Below are 17,707 nucleotides of genomic sequence, written 5' to 3'. Positions count from 1 at the left end.
CAGGTAATAGGCGACTGTTTCAACAGGAGTATAAATATTTTAGTTTCTTTTTTGATAGAAGAAAGTTTGTGACAGTAGGTTAGGGTCTACTTTGTTCATAAAGCTTTTAGTTTCAAGCAAACAGCATAGAATCTGATCTGTTGGCATCCCATATGTACGGAAGAAGAAGAAGAACTGGCTAAAGTAGCCTGAGGGAGGGGTGCATGGATTAGGCACACACCCTCTCCACACCCACATCTTTATAGGTCTCATTAATGCATAAATTCATCTAGTTGTTTCTGAATCAGACTGTCTAACAAAGTAAGTTTTCCTTTGTTTGCATCAAGATCTTATCTTAATCTCTTAAGTTCTCAATTCAGGTCTCTTAACTCGCATAGGTTGTTCAATAGTCTTACACTGCATGAACTCACCACAGATGTAGTCTAAAGGGAGGTAACACTTGTGTAGCTATTAAAGCATCTAACTAACTGAGATTATCAGATGACAATTATAAACATCGATAAACCTATGTAGATGCCTGAATACATAAAACCACCGTTTTTTGTTGATGATGGCTGCAATATTGAACCATAATTTACTAAATGTTTTTTTTTAAGATGACAACTACGTAATTTATTGTAATTATTCCAGAAGTAGTTAAAACAGACTGTGAGTCAGATGGGAAATTTGCCCTGCTCCCAGCTTTCAAGGAATGCATTGATCATGCAATAGCAGATATAACTCCAGTTTCACTATAGACTGCAAAATTTCTTCCTCAAATTCATATTTTTTAATTGTTATTGCTTGGCTGGTAACAATGAATATTTTCATAGAATATTTAGCATGGATCAGGAATTAAAATACAGTCATAAAATCTAAAATATTTCTTAATGGAGTCTTTTATCTTAAATTTTTTTCAGGATTTACTCAAATCTCTGAGGTTATTCTCACAGTTTCTAAGAAGAATGGTGTTTCCGATATGTTACATTTCAAAACTACATTGTGATTTTGCATCCTTTCCAGTATCTCTACCAACAACAAAAATGTTGATATTGTCTTCATATCATAACCAGGATAATGTTAAATCTCAATGTGAGAAGAAAGTTTGTGAAACTGGGGCCTGCCTGTATGAGGTCTGTAGTTTGGTGTGTGTGTGTGTGTGATTTGGATTTTTAACATAGCTTTAACAATTTTTCAGTCATATCGCTATGATGTCCGCAGTGTGACAGTTTATAGTGATGTCTAGCACTGGGGCATCATGCCGCAGACATGTAGCATGATGTCCCGCCCAGTCACATTATCCTGACACCAGGCCGACCAGTCCTAATACTAAACTCTTAATGCTGAGCACCAAGTGAGGCAGCTGTTAGTACCATTTTTGTAAGTCTTTGGTATGACTCGGCCGGGGATCGAACCATGTGGTTTGGTGCATGTTATACTTTTCTGCTTTTTACAATACAAGATGGTTACCAAGGCAACTGGAGAGCCATTTCTTACTTTATGACAAAGCAATATATGAAAGTTATTTCATGCTGATGCAGTTGGAAGTGCCTTGCCCAAGGAACACACCTGACACAGGATGATTTGATGGTAGGATTTTAACCTGGATCTCTTCAGTTGTGAATCTAGCATGCTAAACACTGAGCCACTCATGATATGGGTTAGTATTTTAGGGTGGTGCTGATGCTATGGTGCCCACAAAGTGATCCCCATGTGCCACCTAACTGCACAGATTTTACTACAATGGGTACATTTTGTAAAAACAATTTATTTCCCGATGTCCTCTTTGACTTACCTCTTCCTGCATCACTTGATCTGTAAATTTGACATTTGCTACCACAGTAGGGGCAATATATTGCTGGGATTCATCAAGGTCACCACCAACAACAATCTCTTTACAGGCACTCAATAATCCTTTTATCCTCCTGCAAAAATAAAGATCATGTTTGACTGATATAATTTGACCTAATAAATGAATTGTAAAAAAAGTCTTTTTAAATTGTATTATTTCACAGTAAACTATTTTATAATATCATATAAATATCATATGTACTAGTTTATAAGTCGAGTTCAACTGCAAATAACACAGACCCAGATCTATCATTGCATAATGCACTGGCAGATCTGGGTCTATGCAGTTTGTCAGGAATAATCAGTAGAACAAACAACACAGACACTGATCTGCAGGCACATTATGCTAGCTGTATGTAGTAATGTTTGATAATGTTGATTTTAGAGCCACAAAAGAAATCTGGATACATTTTTAAATTTGAAGTTCAATACATGGTGTTAACTTAAAATACATGAATCATTTTCTAAAAGGAGCACATCATAAGCTGACTATATACAGAGTAGTCCTAATGTTAAGGCAATGGGAATAAAGAGCCCTGCAAAGAGATATGACGTGGCAGCTAATTCAGGTCGGTCTGGATAGAATTTGAAAATGGTACCCACTGGTTGAAAGTTGAAGCTAATGTCTAAGCCACAGTGTGGAGTAAGGATATGTCAAAGCCACAATATGGAGGAAGGAACTATTTATTACTGCAACATAAACCAATGCCTCAATAACTTGCAACTTGATAACTCATGAACCTGCTTATAATGCAGGGTCAGGCATGGATCCCATTTTGTATTATTATAAATTACCAAACACTGACACCAACTTGCTGAACTTGAAGAAACTCACTATCAAAATTGGTAAAACTGAAACTTTTATATATTGCTCATTTTATCATTGAAAACAGTAGAAAGGCTCTAGTAATTTTAACCAACATTATAAAATTATCAGCTTTTAATAAGTAATATATTTTATTACAATTTCTTTCCAAACAACATTCTTAGTACAGAATAAATAATGATATTCAATAACATTTTGATCAATGAAATTTCACTTCTGGAGGCAGTACTTTAATAAATAAATACCAATTTAAAAAGTTTTTTATCAAGTAAAATTTGTGTTTTAATTCTATCTTTTAGTTCAGTTTAAGTGTAATTATCATATATGCATTGTGCCCTCTTGTATTCAAACATAAAATGTGTTAATCTACTGTAACAGGCTATGTCCATGAGCATTTCTCTGAGAATCTAATTAAGTACCGACTGTATTTTGATATCTAACTTGCAGAGAATTACTGAACTGGCACCTTGAGTTATCCTCAATGAAGTTTTACTACTACTTGCAATGAAAAAATGGCAACAATATTTTACTTTTTAATAACTGAGCAATGGACAAATTAAGTTTCAATTTAGATGATAGTTTCACAAAATAATGTTGCTATTTTCTGAAAAAAAAGAATATTGTTTGGTGGTCTATAAACAGTTAGTCTGGTTCCTTGCTTCATGTACTCCTTGCTTCACGTTCAGGTATAAGATATGACGCAGGGAATTAGACTAATCAACAACAGCAAAAAGCAGTGAAATACACAAATGTTTTCGCGTACACATGAAAGTTTTTTTAAACCAGTTGGAGTAATGTTAATATTTTTAGGATGTTGGGCATCTTGAAAATAAATGTAATTTATACAGAATAACAAACAACTTTGTCATAAAACATGTATTATTGACATTTATTCTGAAAGTAATTATAAAACAAGTATTCCAGCATTAAACACCCCGATGGTGTGGACAAGTTACTCTCCCTCAGATGCATGTGTATACCATCCTTCATAAGTGTATAGACAAGACATACTGAGGGCATAATTAATGAACAAGCACGATGAGGCATAAGGGATGAAAAACCAATGAATATACATATGAATGATCAAACATGTGAACAAACAGGTAAAATCTTATATCCCAACTTCAATGGCTATACCAAACTTCTCCTTGCAACTTTGCTGACTATATTAAACAGATAAAATGCTATTTCCCCAGTCAACTTCACTGGCTATATGAAACAGGTGAAATGCTATATCACCTCTCAACTTCACTGGCTTTATCAAATGGTGAAATGCTATTTCCCCTCTCAACTTCTCTGGCTTTATCAAATGGTGAAATGCTATTTCCCCTCTCAACTTCAATGGCTATATGAAACAGGTGAAATGCTATATCACCTCTCAACTTTGTCAGCAAGGGAATGCAAGTAAATGACAAGATGTTAATCTCTCTTGCTGCTATGAATTTACTTCAATTTGTGCAATACAAACCCTGATATGGGTAATTTTACCAAATCTGGTACTTGCTTGCAATCTTGTATGTTTTGTTTGCATTCCATACATGTCTAAAATTCATGTATTATCTCATTATATCACTTCTGCTCTCAGAAATGCAATCAGATGTTATGTTTATCATTTGAATCCAAACAGTTGTTTTTTCATTTTTTGTTTTGAACAAAATATAAATAATTTACTCAAGTTGCATTTCCTATTCTGAACAGTGTTACTGAACAGTATGAGAGCTGAAGTGGATTCAGCATTTCATTTGCATTCATTCAGCATTTCATTTGCATTCATTCATCATTTCATCTGCATTCATTCATCATTTCATTCGCACTACTTCTGCATTTAATTCACCCTCATTCTGCATTTGATCTGCATTTTGTTTTTGTTTAACTAGTAAAATTACCTCTTTCTGGGTCTGTACCAATTTTGATGGATTTTGTGTAATACAGTGCAACCCTGCTATAACGTGCCCCGCGATAACGCAAACTCGGATATAATGTGGTTGTGGCGTGGCTCCCGAAATTTCATATATTCATTTGCACATTATTATTTTCTTCTTCAAAGTATGTGAAATAGTGTATAAAAACTGTATGATCATTTTGGGGAAGAGATCGTGTATGAATCTGAATATAATACAGTCATGGCATGGTTCCTGAAATTTTAAATACATGCACGTGTATTTTTCTGGTACCTAAAAGTTTTTTTTTTTAAAGTATGTGAAATAGTGTAACAAAAATTTATTATCATTTTGGGAAAGAGATCGTATATGAATTCAAATATAATATGATCGTGGTGTGGTTCCTGAAATTTTAAATACATGTACATGTATTTTTCTTGTACCTGGAATTTTTTTTTTAAAGTATGAAAAATAGTGTGTAAAATGTTTATTATCATTTGGGGGAAGAGTTTGAATATAATATGATCATGGCGTGGCTTCTGAAATATAACAATTTCACCAGGTTCTTTAAGTGTTATGCCAAAATAAACATTATCGGAAATGTTACTTATTACTGATCCATGAATAAAGCCAGTAAATCATCTTTGTGATAGTCTTCAATTAATTCTGTATACAATCGTTGCTCAAACAATAGCCAACATGTGTTTCTTCTTTAACTGCATACACAACCAAGAAGCAGACAATTTGGTGGTTGATAAAAGATTCTCACAATTTAATAAACATCAAAAAACGAAAGCTGCCGACATGTTTGCTTGGCTTAGTGGTGTTATTAGATGCAATCAGTTGACCAGTAAATAATGTCCACTTTATTAGCTGGAGATTGAAAGGGTATGAAATTGTACATGCGTTCAGATTAAAAATCTTTATAAAGTATTTTCACATGTTTCTTTCGATATTCACAAAATTGAAGTAAGTTATATGCACACTGGAAGCATGTGTTGTTTGTTAATTATTCTTGCTGTAATCATTCAAATGAATAGGCGTACAAGTGTTAATTATTGAGAATTTACAATGGATAAAGGTACACAGAAATACATAGGAGAAAATTTTAGCAGTATGAAATTTGTACAGGCATTGTTCATAGACCCTGGAACGTAATGAACTGTACAAGTGCTTCTTCTTTCTTAACCTAATTTTGATGTTAATTTTTCCCATTGAATTTAGACACATGATGATCTGTGACAAAATTACTGAATAGTTTAAATATGTATGCAATTTTTGCAATGGAATTACATGTATTATGGATAAATTGCATGCCACTATGGTACAATATCAGACGTTAAGTAAATGGTGTTAATACTCTGTTCAATGTTGAATTCAGACAATGATCTGTGACAAAATTATTGAATATTTAAAATCTGTGTGCAATTTTTCAATGGAATTTCATAAATTATGGATGAATTGCATGCCACGACAGCACGATAGTAAATGGTGTTGATATCCTATTTATGATATACATTAGACATGAATAAATGTATATGTGCCAATGTGTTGTTCTTTGAAAAAAATAAAATACTGTAAAACCCCACATTAACACGAGCCCTCTATTAACGCAATCCAATTTTTTGGACCCCAATTATCACATTATAGCAGGGTTTCACTGTACTACAAACTATGAGTTTACATACCCAATACAAAATGCATATTTGCCATAAATGTTAATTCTGTCAACAGTATACCCAAAATTTTAAGTATAAACAAACATTATTTTCTTTCATGCAAAACCAAAAGTAACACATTCTTTGTTTGGTCTAGCATGCATTTTATTTCATTAGAAAGAAAAACTTTAGTCTTTACATTTTCTTGGGGATGTATTGATGCAGGAATGAATATGCACTTGGACACCAATGCAAGTTTGACAAATTTGATGCCTATAAACTTCAAAAAAAATTCAGAATATTATTATGTATATTTAAATTAATTGTGTCTCTCAGTTTTAAAATATTTTTTTTTCCATTACGTGTTATTGTAATTTTATTTTGTTTACTGGACTTGATTTTTTTCAGAATTAAGTTCAGTTCTGTTTGACTTTATTGATTTTTTTAATTTATTTCATTGATGTAAATACCTAATAATACAAACATTGTATCTAGTTCCTTACCTTAAATTCAGTGACAGTTTTGGTAAACAACTTTTTATATTTTTTAAAATTCTTTCTCAGAATAGGAATCATTGAGTCAAAGTCACACCTGGACTATGTGACATGAGGCACATGTTAATTCATAAACAAACTTCTATTTTTTTCCAGAAGAATGAACTCTTGACACCCATCCTGGAACCTGTTTTGCATTTTAGTTAGTCTTATAATTGATGTTATGATAAGAATTCTATCAGTTGTGCCTTAACACTTGAGATGTCAAGTTGTTTTACATTGTGACCAGTTTGGGGCTGAATTGTCACTTTCTTCAAATTGTTGAATTTCAAGTGATTGTTTTCCCTGGAAATACTTAAGTGCTCTGATAATTCTTGGACAAAGATATTTACTGGAATTTTTATGGAATTCAAAAACAGGAATAATATTTTCTGTGATTCAACACGAGACTGTTGACATATCAGTACAACACTGACTACTGCATATGTCATCACCTTCCATCTTGGATTTTCATCGGGATTTGAAGTGTGATTCACTTAGAACTTTTTATTGATAGGACTTGTATTTTTTAATTCTTGGATTACAATTTGCATTTAATTTGCAATACCGAAAGTTCTTTTTTCTTATTTTTTCAACTTTGTTGTCAATGGAAAATAAATAATTTGTTAAATTTTACAAAGCTTGTTGTCTTCACTCTTTTCTGTTACTTATTTTATGAGCAAAGACTTGTAACAATATAAAGAACAAAGCTATTATCTAATAACATATTATATCTCTTGACATTGTAATAATGCCTAAGGAAACCACACGGCAATTCAGTAACTAAAGAGATACAATACTTACTGAAAATGTCTGTCATTGACTATTCTAGCATAGTCATTTGATGTCTTCACATTATTGCCATAAAATTCTCTGAGAGTGTTCTTTAATTTTTCAACCAAAGCATCCTGAAAAAATATATAGTAAGTACCTGTTGACCATTAACAAAAAAATTCTAACAAATATTATTATTATTGTTATTATTATTATTTATCATTATCATTATACTTTATTTATTAGGTTGACTCAATAACTTAATCATTGGAGATCTGTTGGAATCAAATAATAGTTTGGTTGTTGTTGTTGTAGGGTTTAACGCCATTTTTCAGCACATGATAGGCTATACACGGCAGCCAGTATTAATGGTGGAGGAAGAACCCAGGAAATCCCCAGAAAGAACCACCGACCCTTGAGAAGCTAATGGCAAGCTTTCTGACATACCCCCATTGGCCAACTCTGAATAATAGTTTGGTAAATTCACATATTAATTCTTACATGATTAGGAAAGTTCTTGCTTGTTTTGATGAAAACACTTTCTTTGAAGTCAGCTGCACTCAAACACTAAACATGTACTTTCACATGCTGCTTGGGCAGAGGGTTTTTAAGAGCTCCTTTTCTACAGGTAATTGATATAATACTGATGTTATGTAGCATGATAATATAAGGTTTGCTGTGTGCAAACATTTGAAAGACTTCGGGTTTACCCTTGGTTCCAAAGTCCTTCCCAAATGCACTAGTAAATTGGACTTTGGGTTTACCCTTGTTTCAGTCTTTCCTGAATGCTCCAGTAACAATCTGAACGGAAAAAGTCATACATGACCGATTACCAAATAAATTGTTTAACAAAAATTTCTAACAACAGCAGAAAACCTTTCATAAAAACTAAAAGTATGTTAAAATGACACACATACCCATTATGGAACTAATGGGCAAAGTTTAAGTAATAACTTCTACAAATTATCCATCACTTTGCACCCACTTTGTAGCCAACGGTATCCCAGATGTTTACTGGTTTAAGCTCGTGCATAACAACAAAATGATGCTCATGTTTTGCAGTGGAAGCGATTGATAGTAATATGCTTCGTAAGTATTCTTGGAGAAACCTAATTTCCTCTATCTGTCAAATAAATTTACCAGATCACATTACGATCAGGAAAATAAGTATGAGGAAGCAGTAATAAATGAAGATCAACCTCTATCCAAGCCACCCAACAGGAGAATGAGAACTGCTCTTCTGAAAGGATCAGCTTCTCATAACATGAAACAACTTAAGATTTTGCATTTAACTAATACAAAGGAGATTCATCAGGGGTCCTGGACCTGACTATTGCTTAACCCACAAACGTTTCCTAAGCAAATTCAGTGAAGGCTATGAGACCATGCCCTGAACAGAAGTTCTGCTGTCATGAATGGGAATTGGTAACTGACTGATCAGCTATCTGTCCTCTGCATGGCCATGTCCCAACAAAGTGAACATGGAGAAAGCAGGCTAGGTATTCCAGCCATCTGACTCCAATATGTATGGAATTGAGACATTACGATCGAAGGCCAAGTGCATGAGCTGATATCTTCACGAGTCATACCTGATCCTTTGAGAGTTCAGAGAAGCCATTTTTAATAACCCACTTTGGCGAAGAGGTGAGCAATTGTGGTGGTTATGTGTTGCTTTCTTGTCTAAATCAGTAGAAAGAATGTCTGACGCACTCTGTGGATGTTTTCACGTTTGAGTGTTGACCAGATCCAGCAGGTCTGACTCTCACTTTGGGTTGACTTAGGAGTGATAAAATAGTTCTTTTTATTGCCTGAAGATGGTAACCTATTATTTGAGACTGCATCATTAGTATCCATAGACAGTGCATGCAGCTGACAACCCTTGCAGAGAGAAACCTGTGATAACAGCATCAACAAAATCTGAAGATGGAAGCTTAAATTTCAGCATGTTGAGCCATATCAAGACCCAGAAGAGGCTCCATTTTGGACAAGGTGAGTAAGTGAGGCATGGATATATCAAAATTTGACAATAAGTTAGAAAGACTCTTACAGCAACCACTATCATCCCTTCAATGATGCCTAACAGTGTCTTAAAACATAAAATAGTATCCCTTGATTGTGATAAGGATTAGATTTCTGTCCTTAAATAGGAAAAGAAGAGGCTAGCCAACAAGTGGATGGAGGCCAAGAGTGGTGTAATGTTGTTAACATGACAACTTTTTGTAAAAACATGCCACTCACTCCTCTCATAAGCTTTCAGAATGGAGGGCCTCTAGCTGTCAAGATCTTGTCAACAACTGAAGTGCAGAACTCCTTTACATGCAAGGCATCACTCATAAATTCCAGAAGTGAAGGAGTTTCTCCAGACACGCATGAAATACCGATTTCAACAGCTTCAGCAGCATGGGTGTCACTATGATTTTACTGGGTATGTCTGTCTTGAGATTGACTAGATTGTTGACCAAGGACCTATTCCAACAGAGTGCAGTAATCAGATCTATTTTGCAAGCCTCATTTTCTGGTTTGGTTTAGTATTAAAATCACTAAGGTACAGACCTACATCTCCTCCCAGCAGAATGACAGTGTGTCAATGACCCATTCCTCTGGGTCAGGAAATGGAGAAACAAAGGTGGTCATTTTGCTTTTCCATACTGTTGCAAATATGTCTTGCATCGGTCTGCCTCTTAGTTGGCAAATGCAAAGAAAGATAGTGAAACCATTCTGCATGCAGTAGCTGTCCTATCATCAATAATGAATTAGCCAGGACATGAAGCCTGCTCTGGATGTGTCCAACTTTAATGCATAATTATATGGAATTTGACACACCAACAGAGAACATGCATACCATACCAGAGGTAGTTCATCATGACTGAGTTGTTCAACATTATCAAAGTCTTTCCTTGGATGTGCTCCCTCCAAGCGCAGAAGGCATGGAGAGACTGATTTGAGAAGTCTTCTCTTGCACCATCCAGTTACTACTGATGATCCAAAAGCAAGGTTGCAAGTTTGTTCTCCCCACCACCACCACCACCTGACAAACTGGCATCTGTATGGACTGTCTTCTAGTTAGGGGGCTTCCAAATGTACTACTGCCACTGGCCCCTCCCTCACATGCAAATGAAGCAGGAAATGTAGGGACATCTGGAGGGAAATCTGTAGCGGGTGTCCATGAAGTTGGCAGAGTCAGAGAAAGTCTACTGTCACATTCAGCAGGCCAAGAAGTTTAAGAAACTCCTGGGCATACAGCATCTCTGATGCAAGTATGATACAGTGGATGTGTGTTTGAAAGGAAGACAAACTCAAGATGAGTTAGAAATAACACAGTAAGTGATCAAAATGCTGAGGAGGGACAAGGTCTGACTAAATATCCACCCTAAACTGAAAGGTTATTCATATCCTGGACTAAAACTGAAATTATGGTGTTTTTGCACAATATCATCCAGATATGCTTCCGTCAATGTCGAGGAGGATGCAGTGAAGTGAGATATGGTGTATTGGTGAAGGTACAAGGGATTAGATTTGAAGCCAAATGAAAGGGCCTGAAATTAGTCTGCCTACAATAACTGAAGTGAAGGAACCTGTAGGATACCATGCAAATAGGTATATGGAAATAAAGATTGTTTGCTTATTTGTCATGCCACATTAACAGCCAAACAAACCTTGCTGTCTAAAGTTTTTGAATTTTTGGGCAGTAATACACTGATTGAAATGGTACCTTGTCACCTCTAATTTTGAATTTAACACCAGCAATACACTGATTGAAATGGTACCTTGTCATCTCTAAATTTGAATTTCACACCAGCAATAACCAAACTGACTCAGTCAGCTCAAAGTCTGTGACTAGTCTCAAACTCCTGATGACTTTCCTGGCCAGAAACAGTCTGTAGTAAAATCCACAGAGTCCAGTTTCAGTCTAACTCCACTGCATGCTTATGTAAACTTCGTACCTTTTGTGAGATCACTGGATTTCTGTCACGATGGGTGATGACAAATGAGGTGTGTACTGGATGAACAAGATCTGGAGCCCTTCCAAAATAACTTGATATACCTCAGAGAAGGGATAATAACTCAAACTGAACACGGGTGTTTCTCTGCAGCATCAACCTTTCATGTAACCAGGTGAACTAGCGGCAGCTGTATTCTCTGAACTTTTGGAGGTAGGTAAAAAGGGGTGAGCAAAACAAAAATTGGAATTACATGTACTTGAATATCTGGCTATATATTTTTTTAATATCTGATTTACTATTATGTAAATTAATCAAAGTTTAAATTTTAGACAGGTTAATTAACTTACTTGTGTCTCCTTGGTACACATAATGTAGTCTGGGGCCACACAAGTCTGTCCAGCATTAGTACACTTTCCCCAGAGAATTCTGTTGGCCACAATACCCAGATCACAATCCTTGTCTACAAATACTGGGCTGATGGAAGCAAAGAAAATATGAATGTTAGGTATAAAGAAAATTACCACTGAAGCATGTTAAGGACCATACAGTAGTGTTCAATACGAATTAAGTATGTAAATTAAAGAATTTGTAAAACGGACAAAATTTTCAATTTAGAATTATTTCTTCTCATAAAAAATCTACCAACTTAAAAACGTTACTATACAGAGTAATCATGTCATTTCAATTAGCCCTTGGCAGGTCACATCACTGACTATACAGAGTAATCATGTCATTTCAATTAGCCCTTGGCAGGTCACAGCACTGGCTATACAGAGTAATCATGTCATTTCAATTAGCCCTTGGCAGGTCACAGCACTGACTGTACAGAGTAATCATGTCATTTCAATTAGCCCTTGGCAGGTCACAGCACTGGCTATACAGAGTAATCATGTCATTTCAATTAGCCCTTGGCAGGTCACAGCACTGGCTATACAGAGTAATCATGTCATTTCAATTAACCCTTGGCAGGTCACAGCACTGACTATACAGAGTAATCATGTCATTTCAGTTAGTATTTGGCAGGTCACAGATAAAATTCTTCTTGCTAAATTTGCATGATATAGTGGTTTCTCATCAATTTGTGGTTTTCTTAGTGTTCTTCTGTCTCACAGGCAGCTCTATGCTAGCCATCAGAGCATTACTATGACTTTGTTGTCTTAAAAATAAAAATGATTTTTAGATGAGAAAGATGGGCAGATTCATAATGCTATTTTTGTCTTCTAGTCTATGATGCAATCAAAGGTTTTAATTTTGTGCATTTTTATTTCCCAAAAAATATCTGTAATTAACTTGACAAGAAAATTTTATTAGTGTACAGTACCTTAATAGAGCCTGCTGTGCAAAGAAAAGAAAATTGAAACTATACTTAATGTAACATATTAGGAAGTTTGATGAAGTTATAAAGTTTAATTAACATACTTTTAGCTCTGTAACATTTCAAAGCAAGGAGGTCTTTTTTTCTTATTTACTGGAATCAAGATAAATCATGAATGATATAAATGTAATTTATTTTTACCCTTTTCACATGAGGAATTAGTTTCCTCAAATCTTGTGAAACAACAGACATTTACAGGCATATTGACTGCAATTGATTCACTATTTGATTCCTTTGAAACATTATAAATTGCACACTTAATTACATTTGCAGATTGCAATGATATCCATTAATGCTAACTATAAAAAAAGCAATCAGTATTAATAGGTGCTTGGATAAATCTGGCTGATATTATGATCACTTTTTACAACTTTTCATTTAGAATAAAATGAAATGAATCTCCAAATCAACCTTTTTCCACCAAGTTCCAGTGTCACAGGGGTAAGGTACTTTGCAGCAGCCTGCATTACAGTCTTGCCAACTGTACTGTTCCCAGTGTAAAAGATATAGTCCCACTTTTCTGCGAGTAGAGCTGTTGTTTCAGGTATACCTCCATTGATGCACTTTACACAATCCTGGTCAAAAGATAAACGCCTAATTACAGGTCTACAGAAATCAGAATCTAGCATGATACATGCTATTTTAATAATGAAATATTAATGTTGGTAATTTTATATGAATTCTCATTTAGAAATTTTAAAGGAATATCACATAAATATTACATGAAATCTAAAAATAGAAATGAATGATTCAGAGGAAACTAATGTGAGACAGAGAAAGAGAGAAAAAAGATTTGAAAATATTTATAACCCACATAATTTAAAAATAAAATAAATAATGTTCAATAAAAGAAACAAACTTATATGAAAATGGTTAGATATAGAGCAAGCTTTTCACAAAAAGAATGATCTAGAGACAACATGTAACACTAGCTGATGTCAATTCTAGGTACTCACAAACGATACATCTGAACCACTAGTCCAATTTTCACAGACACCTTGAAACATCATCAAAAACATTTATGTCTTTAACATTTAAGAGCCAGGATTTATACATTCTGAACTGAAACTGCTATATATAGTTGCATATTAAGTCGGTCCAAATGCATACTGCTGTATATACTTGCATATTAAGTCGGGTCCAAATGCATACTGCTTTATATACTTGCATATTAAGTCGGTCCAAATGCATACTGCTGTATATACTTGCATATTAAGTCAGGTCCAAATGCATACTGCTTTATATACTTGCATATTAAGTCGGTCCAAATGCAAACTGCTGTATATACTTGCATATTAAGTCGGGTCCAATCGCATACTGCTGTATATACTTGCATATTAAGTCGGGTCCAAATGCAAACTGCACAGACCTATATCTGTCAATGCATAATGCACCAGCAGATCTTGGTCTATGCAGTTTTCTTTCAATAATCATTAAAACAAATCAGCTGCACTGATTGCAAATGAACCTGATTTATACACAAATATATATGCTATCAATGTACAAGTCTAGAGCTGAATTGTACACTAAAAATTCCTATTCAAAAATTGGATGAATGTATTTGGATGGAATTCAAAATGTTCATCCATGTTAAAGCTTTCAGATCCAATATATTTTGGGTCTATTTTAATATTTACTTACACCCTCTTCACACATGCACAGAAGTTGTATTGTAAATGCAGTGAACAGCCATCTAAATCTAATTATGTGATATTATAGGAATCCTGAGTAAACTATGTTTGGACTGAGGTTAATTGTCAAATGAATGTAGGTGTTATTCTCTGTTTATCTTCAAACTTAATACGACTTTGTTTCATGCTGAAGACAGACAATAGGCATAGAAGGTCTGTTACTCTCAATTACATTGTTCAGTTAAAAGCAAGGGCTATCTCAAAAACATTCTTCAGGATGTGAATTGTTCGGAAATGAAAATTACAAAAATCAACTTTCAATGTACCTTGATCAGTGGGCACATTTTGTTTAGACAATTCATGTACAAAATCGATAACTCAACTGGTTTTGTACATTTCAAAAGCATCATGTACTGAAAATACCAGAATTATTGTATATACTCACTGATACAATTAGTCCAATTGCAAATTGCACCAACCCAGATCTGCCATTGCATAATGCGCTTGCAGATCTGGATCTGTGCAGTTTGTTAAGAGCAATTAGTAGAACAAACAAAACAGACCCTGATCTGCAGGCACATTATGGTACAGCACAATAGGATCTTTGTTGTTTGCAGTTTGACTCAACTTATAAGCGAGTACACACAGCAAATTTGGATACTTTGAATAAAACAAAGACTTTATCGACCCTGACATGACCCCTGGTCAATACAATGTTCTTTTCAATGTTGTTATGCTACATTTATTTTCAACAGTGCATGACTGACAGTGAACAGGTATTGCCGATCTATTATGCCATGTGACTATTCATAAATTTAACCTTCTGATTATGAGAGTGGGTGTTTGAATTTCAGGTGATTTATCAGGTTCAAAGCCCTTGTAAACTACATTAACATTACAACATTTATGCATGGTCAGCGCAGGTGACTGCTGTGTCTGGTTTTAGATGTTGCTTGGAACACATACATTCAGATAATGATTTTCTATTAAATATTTCCCCCAAAAAGTACTCCGATTCAAACATATATTTGTTTCAACTAAATACATGTCTACAACTGTTTTTTTGTCTTCTTCGAATCTGCAAACTGCAAATGTATACAAAAGGCCATAAGAAAACATGTTAAATTTGATTCCAAGCCAAGTCATAACATACCTGATCTAAGCGCTGGGGAGTAGTTGTTCCAAACCAAAATGTACTGCATTCCATGTATTTTTTCATACCCTTTAATTTTTCGCACATAATCAAGTTATCAAAATAATAATTATTTAAATGCATCATAATTTTTCGTACATATCATTTTGTATTTTACAAAAAATCCATTAAATTATCGGACATAAAATTTCTACTATGAAGATTTACATTTGCAAAAAAGATCATTAATACCGTTTTGCCATTTTGTTTTTACAAAAATTAATAATTAATTGTTGGTGAGAAAATAAGATGATTGATGCATCAGCTCTCTTATCATTAATTAGTTCTCCTTATAAACTCCGTCACCATAACAAAACACCACGTGCATTTAAAAATGAGTTTGGAAGCCCTTTTATGTTTTCTTATACAACAAAATTACAACTCAGTACATGCTAAAGTGAAGACCAAAAACCCCTGGTAAACTAGTCTTACTGTTTTTCATTATAGTCATACAAATGTAAAATATAAAAGCCTTGTCATTTTCTAACGTAAATTTAAAAGTCACGGACTCTGCTAAATTGATTTGTATATATAGATATACTATCTTTTAAGCGTTTTTTCTGTTCAGACTTGGATATAATCAACATTTTATTGCAAATCTATTCAACAATATACCCCTCTATTATCTTTATTGGCGAGTTCGAATAACAATACGTATGATCGCTTGCCCTTATAACAAATTCTGTAGGGACAAGGGCTTCAATAGCACATTCATTTCCCTAAAGAGAGCCTTATTTCCCTACTGGCAGCCTTGCTGATTTGAAATATTCTGTCAATTCTTGCACTCAATCTGGTTTCAACTGGAATAACCAAAGTGCCAAGCATGTTTAATTACTGTGTAAATAACACTGCATAGCTATGTGGTTGTTATGACAATGTACATTGTAATTAAAACAAGAATGAACTGTTGATTTAGCGGTATTTATTGATAATGGAATATAGTAGGGTCATAATACATGAGGATTATCACAATCGTCAGGTAACTCAAAATAGTCTTTTTTTCACTTTGCAAAAGCTACAAATAAAAACCGCCCTGAATAAATATGGTCATGTACACGGACAGTTTCTTTTCATCCCTCTCTCTCTTGCATGCGCGCACACACACACACATGATTTCAAGTTCTTTATTTTTTATTGCAATTTGATAATGTACAAGTTGCACTAAATTTCTTGACAATGTGGACTCGTATTGTCGTGTACAATTTACCAATAAATAATACCCGTAATTAATACATGTTCAGACCATCTTAATCATTTTGCTAGTCCTACACGTAAGACCTTGACGCTGAAATTTATGCTTTGACTTTTGTGCGCACTAAAACATAATAACATTTGATACGTCTTACATGTAGGACGATCATTTTGCCAACATTACAAAACATAACAGCTACATAAGCTTTAAATGCAGACGAGACATAATCCTCTCGCTCTCGTTCATTAATAACAACAAAATCTTTTTGAGTGATTTTATTTTTATTGTAATTAGATTCTTGAGTTGAGAGCAGAATGAGACCGAAAATATACATTCACTTTGTACATTTGTACCATTAGGTTTTCGAGTAGCGTGCATTCTGTATTATTTGTTCATTATGATCCCTTTAGTTTTCATACACAGTCAGAACCGCAAAATGATAATTATTTATTTACATATAATTTTTCGTACAATGAAATTAATAATTTTTTTTTGTGTACAAAAAGATTACAAGAAATATGGTAACATATCTGATCTAAGCACTGGGGAGTAGTTGTTCCAAATCGAAATGTAACATACCTGATCTAAGTATCTGGGAAGAAGTTCCTCCAAAAGCTTGGCAGTATGAGCAGAAAGCTCAGATGGTTTGACTATGACACAGTTTCCTACAGAAAGAAAAGAAGATCAAATTAAAACTAATACATATTTTCAATATTTAATCTAGAGGAAATTTTGTGATTCAAAATTGTTTTACTGTAATGTCTAAAATGAATGAGTAAAAAAAACTGCTAATTACATTTTAATGGATCATTAAGTGGTACTACCATCATTTCTACCAAATTTTGGATATAAAAAATTACACCTATCTCTGT

At 34.2% G+C, this 17,707-nt stretch overlaps 1 protein-coding gene across 2 annotated transcripts in view; it reads right to left on the bottom strand.

The window, feature by feature from the left end:
- The window catches only part of LOC149784924 (aldehyde dehydrogenase, dimeric NADP-preferring-like), a 63,725-nt gene that overhangs the window by 29,902 nt on the left and 16,116 nt on the right, over window positions 1–17,707 (bottom strand). For both annotated transcript variants that reach the window (XM_089978544.1, XM_089978543.1), the window contains exons 5-9: window positions 17,415–17,500; window positions 13,232–13,395; window positions 11,793–11,919; window positions 7,532–7,635; window positions 1,775–1,904 (exon numbers count right to left, since the gene is read on the bottom strand). In XM_089978544.1, coding sequence (XP_089834670.1) covers window positions 1,775–1,904; window positions 7,532–7,635; window positions 11,793–11,919; window positions 13,232–13,395; window positions 17,415–17,500 — 611 coding nt within the window. The remainder of the gene's footprint in view (window positions 1–1,774; window positions 1,905–7,531; window positions 7,636–11,792; window positions 11,920–13,231; window positions 13,396–17,414; window positions 17,501–17,707) is intronic.

This window comes from Sinohyriopsis cumingii, chromosome 13 (assembly GCF_028554795.1).
Source record: "Sinohyriopsis cumingii isolate HCF-2022 chromosome 13, ASM2855479v2, whole genome shotgun sequence".
In the NCBI taxonomy this organism is placed as follows: Eukaryota; Metazoa; Mollusca; class Bivalvia; order Unionida; family Unionidae; genus Sinohyriopsis; species Sinohyriopsis cumingii.
This window is presented reverse-complemented; position numbering and strand designations above follow the sequence as displayed.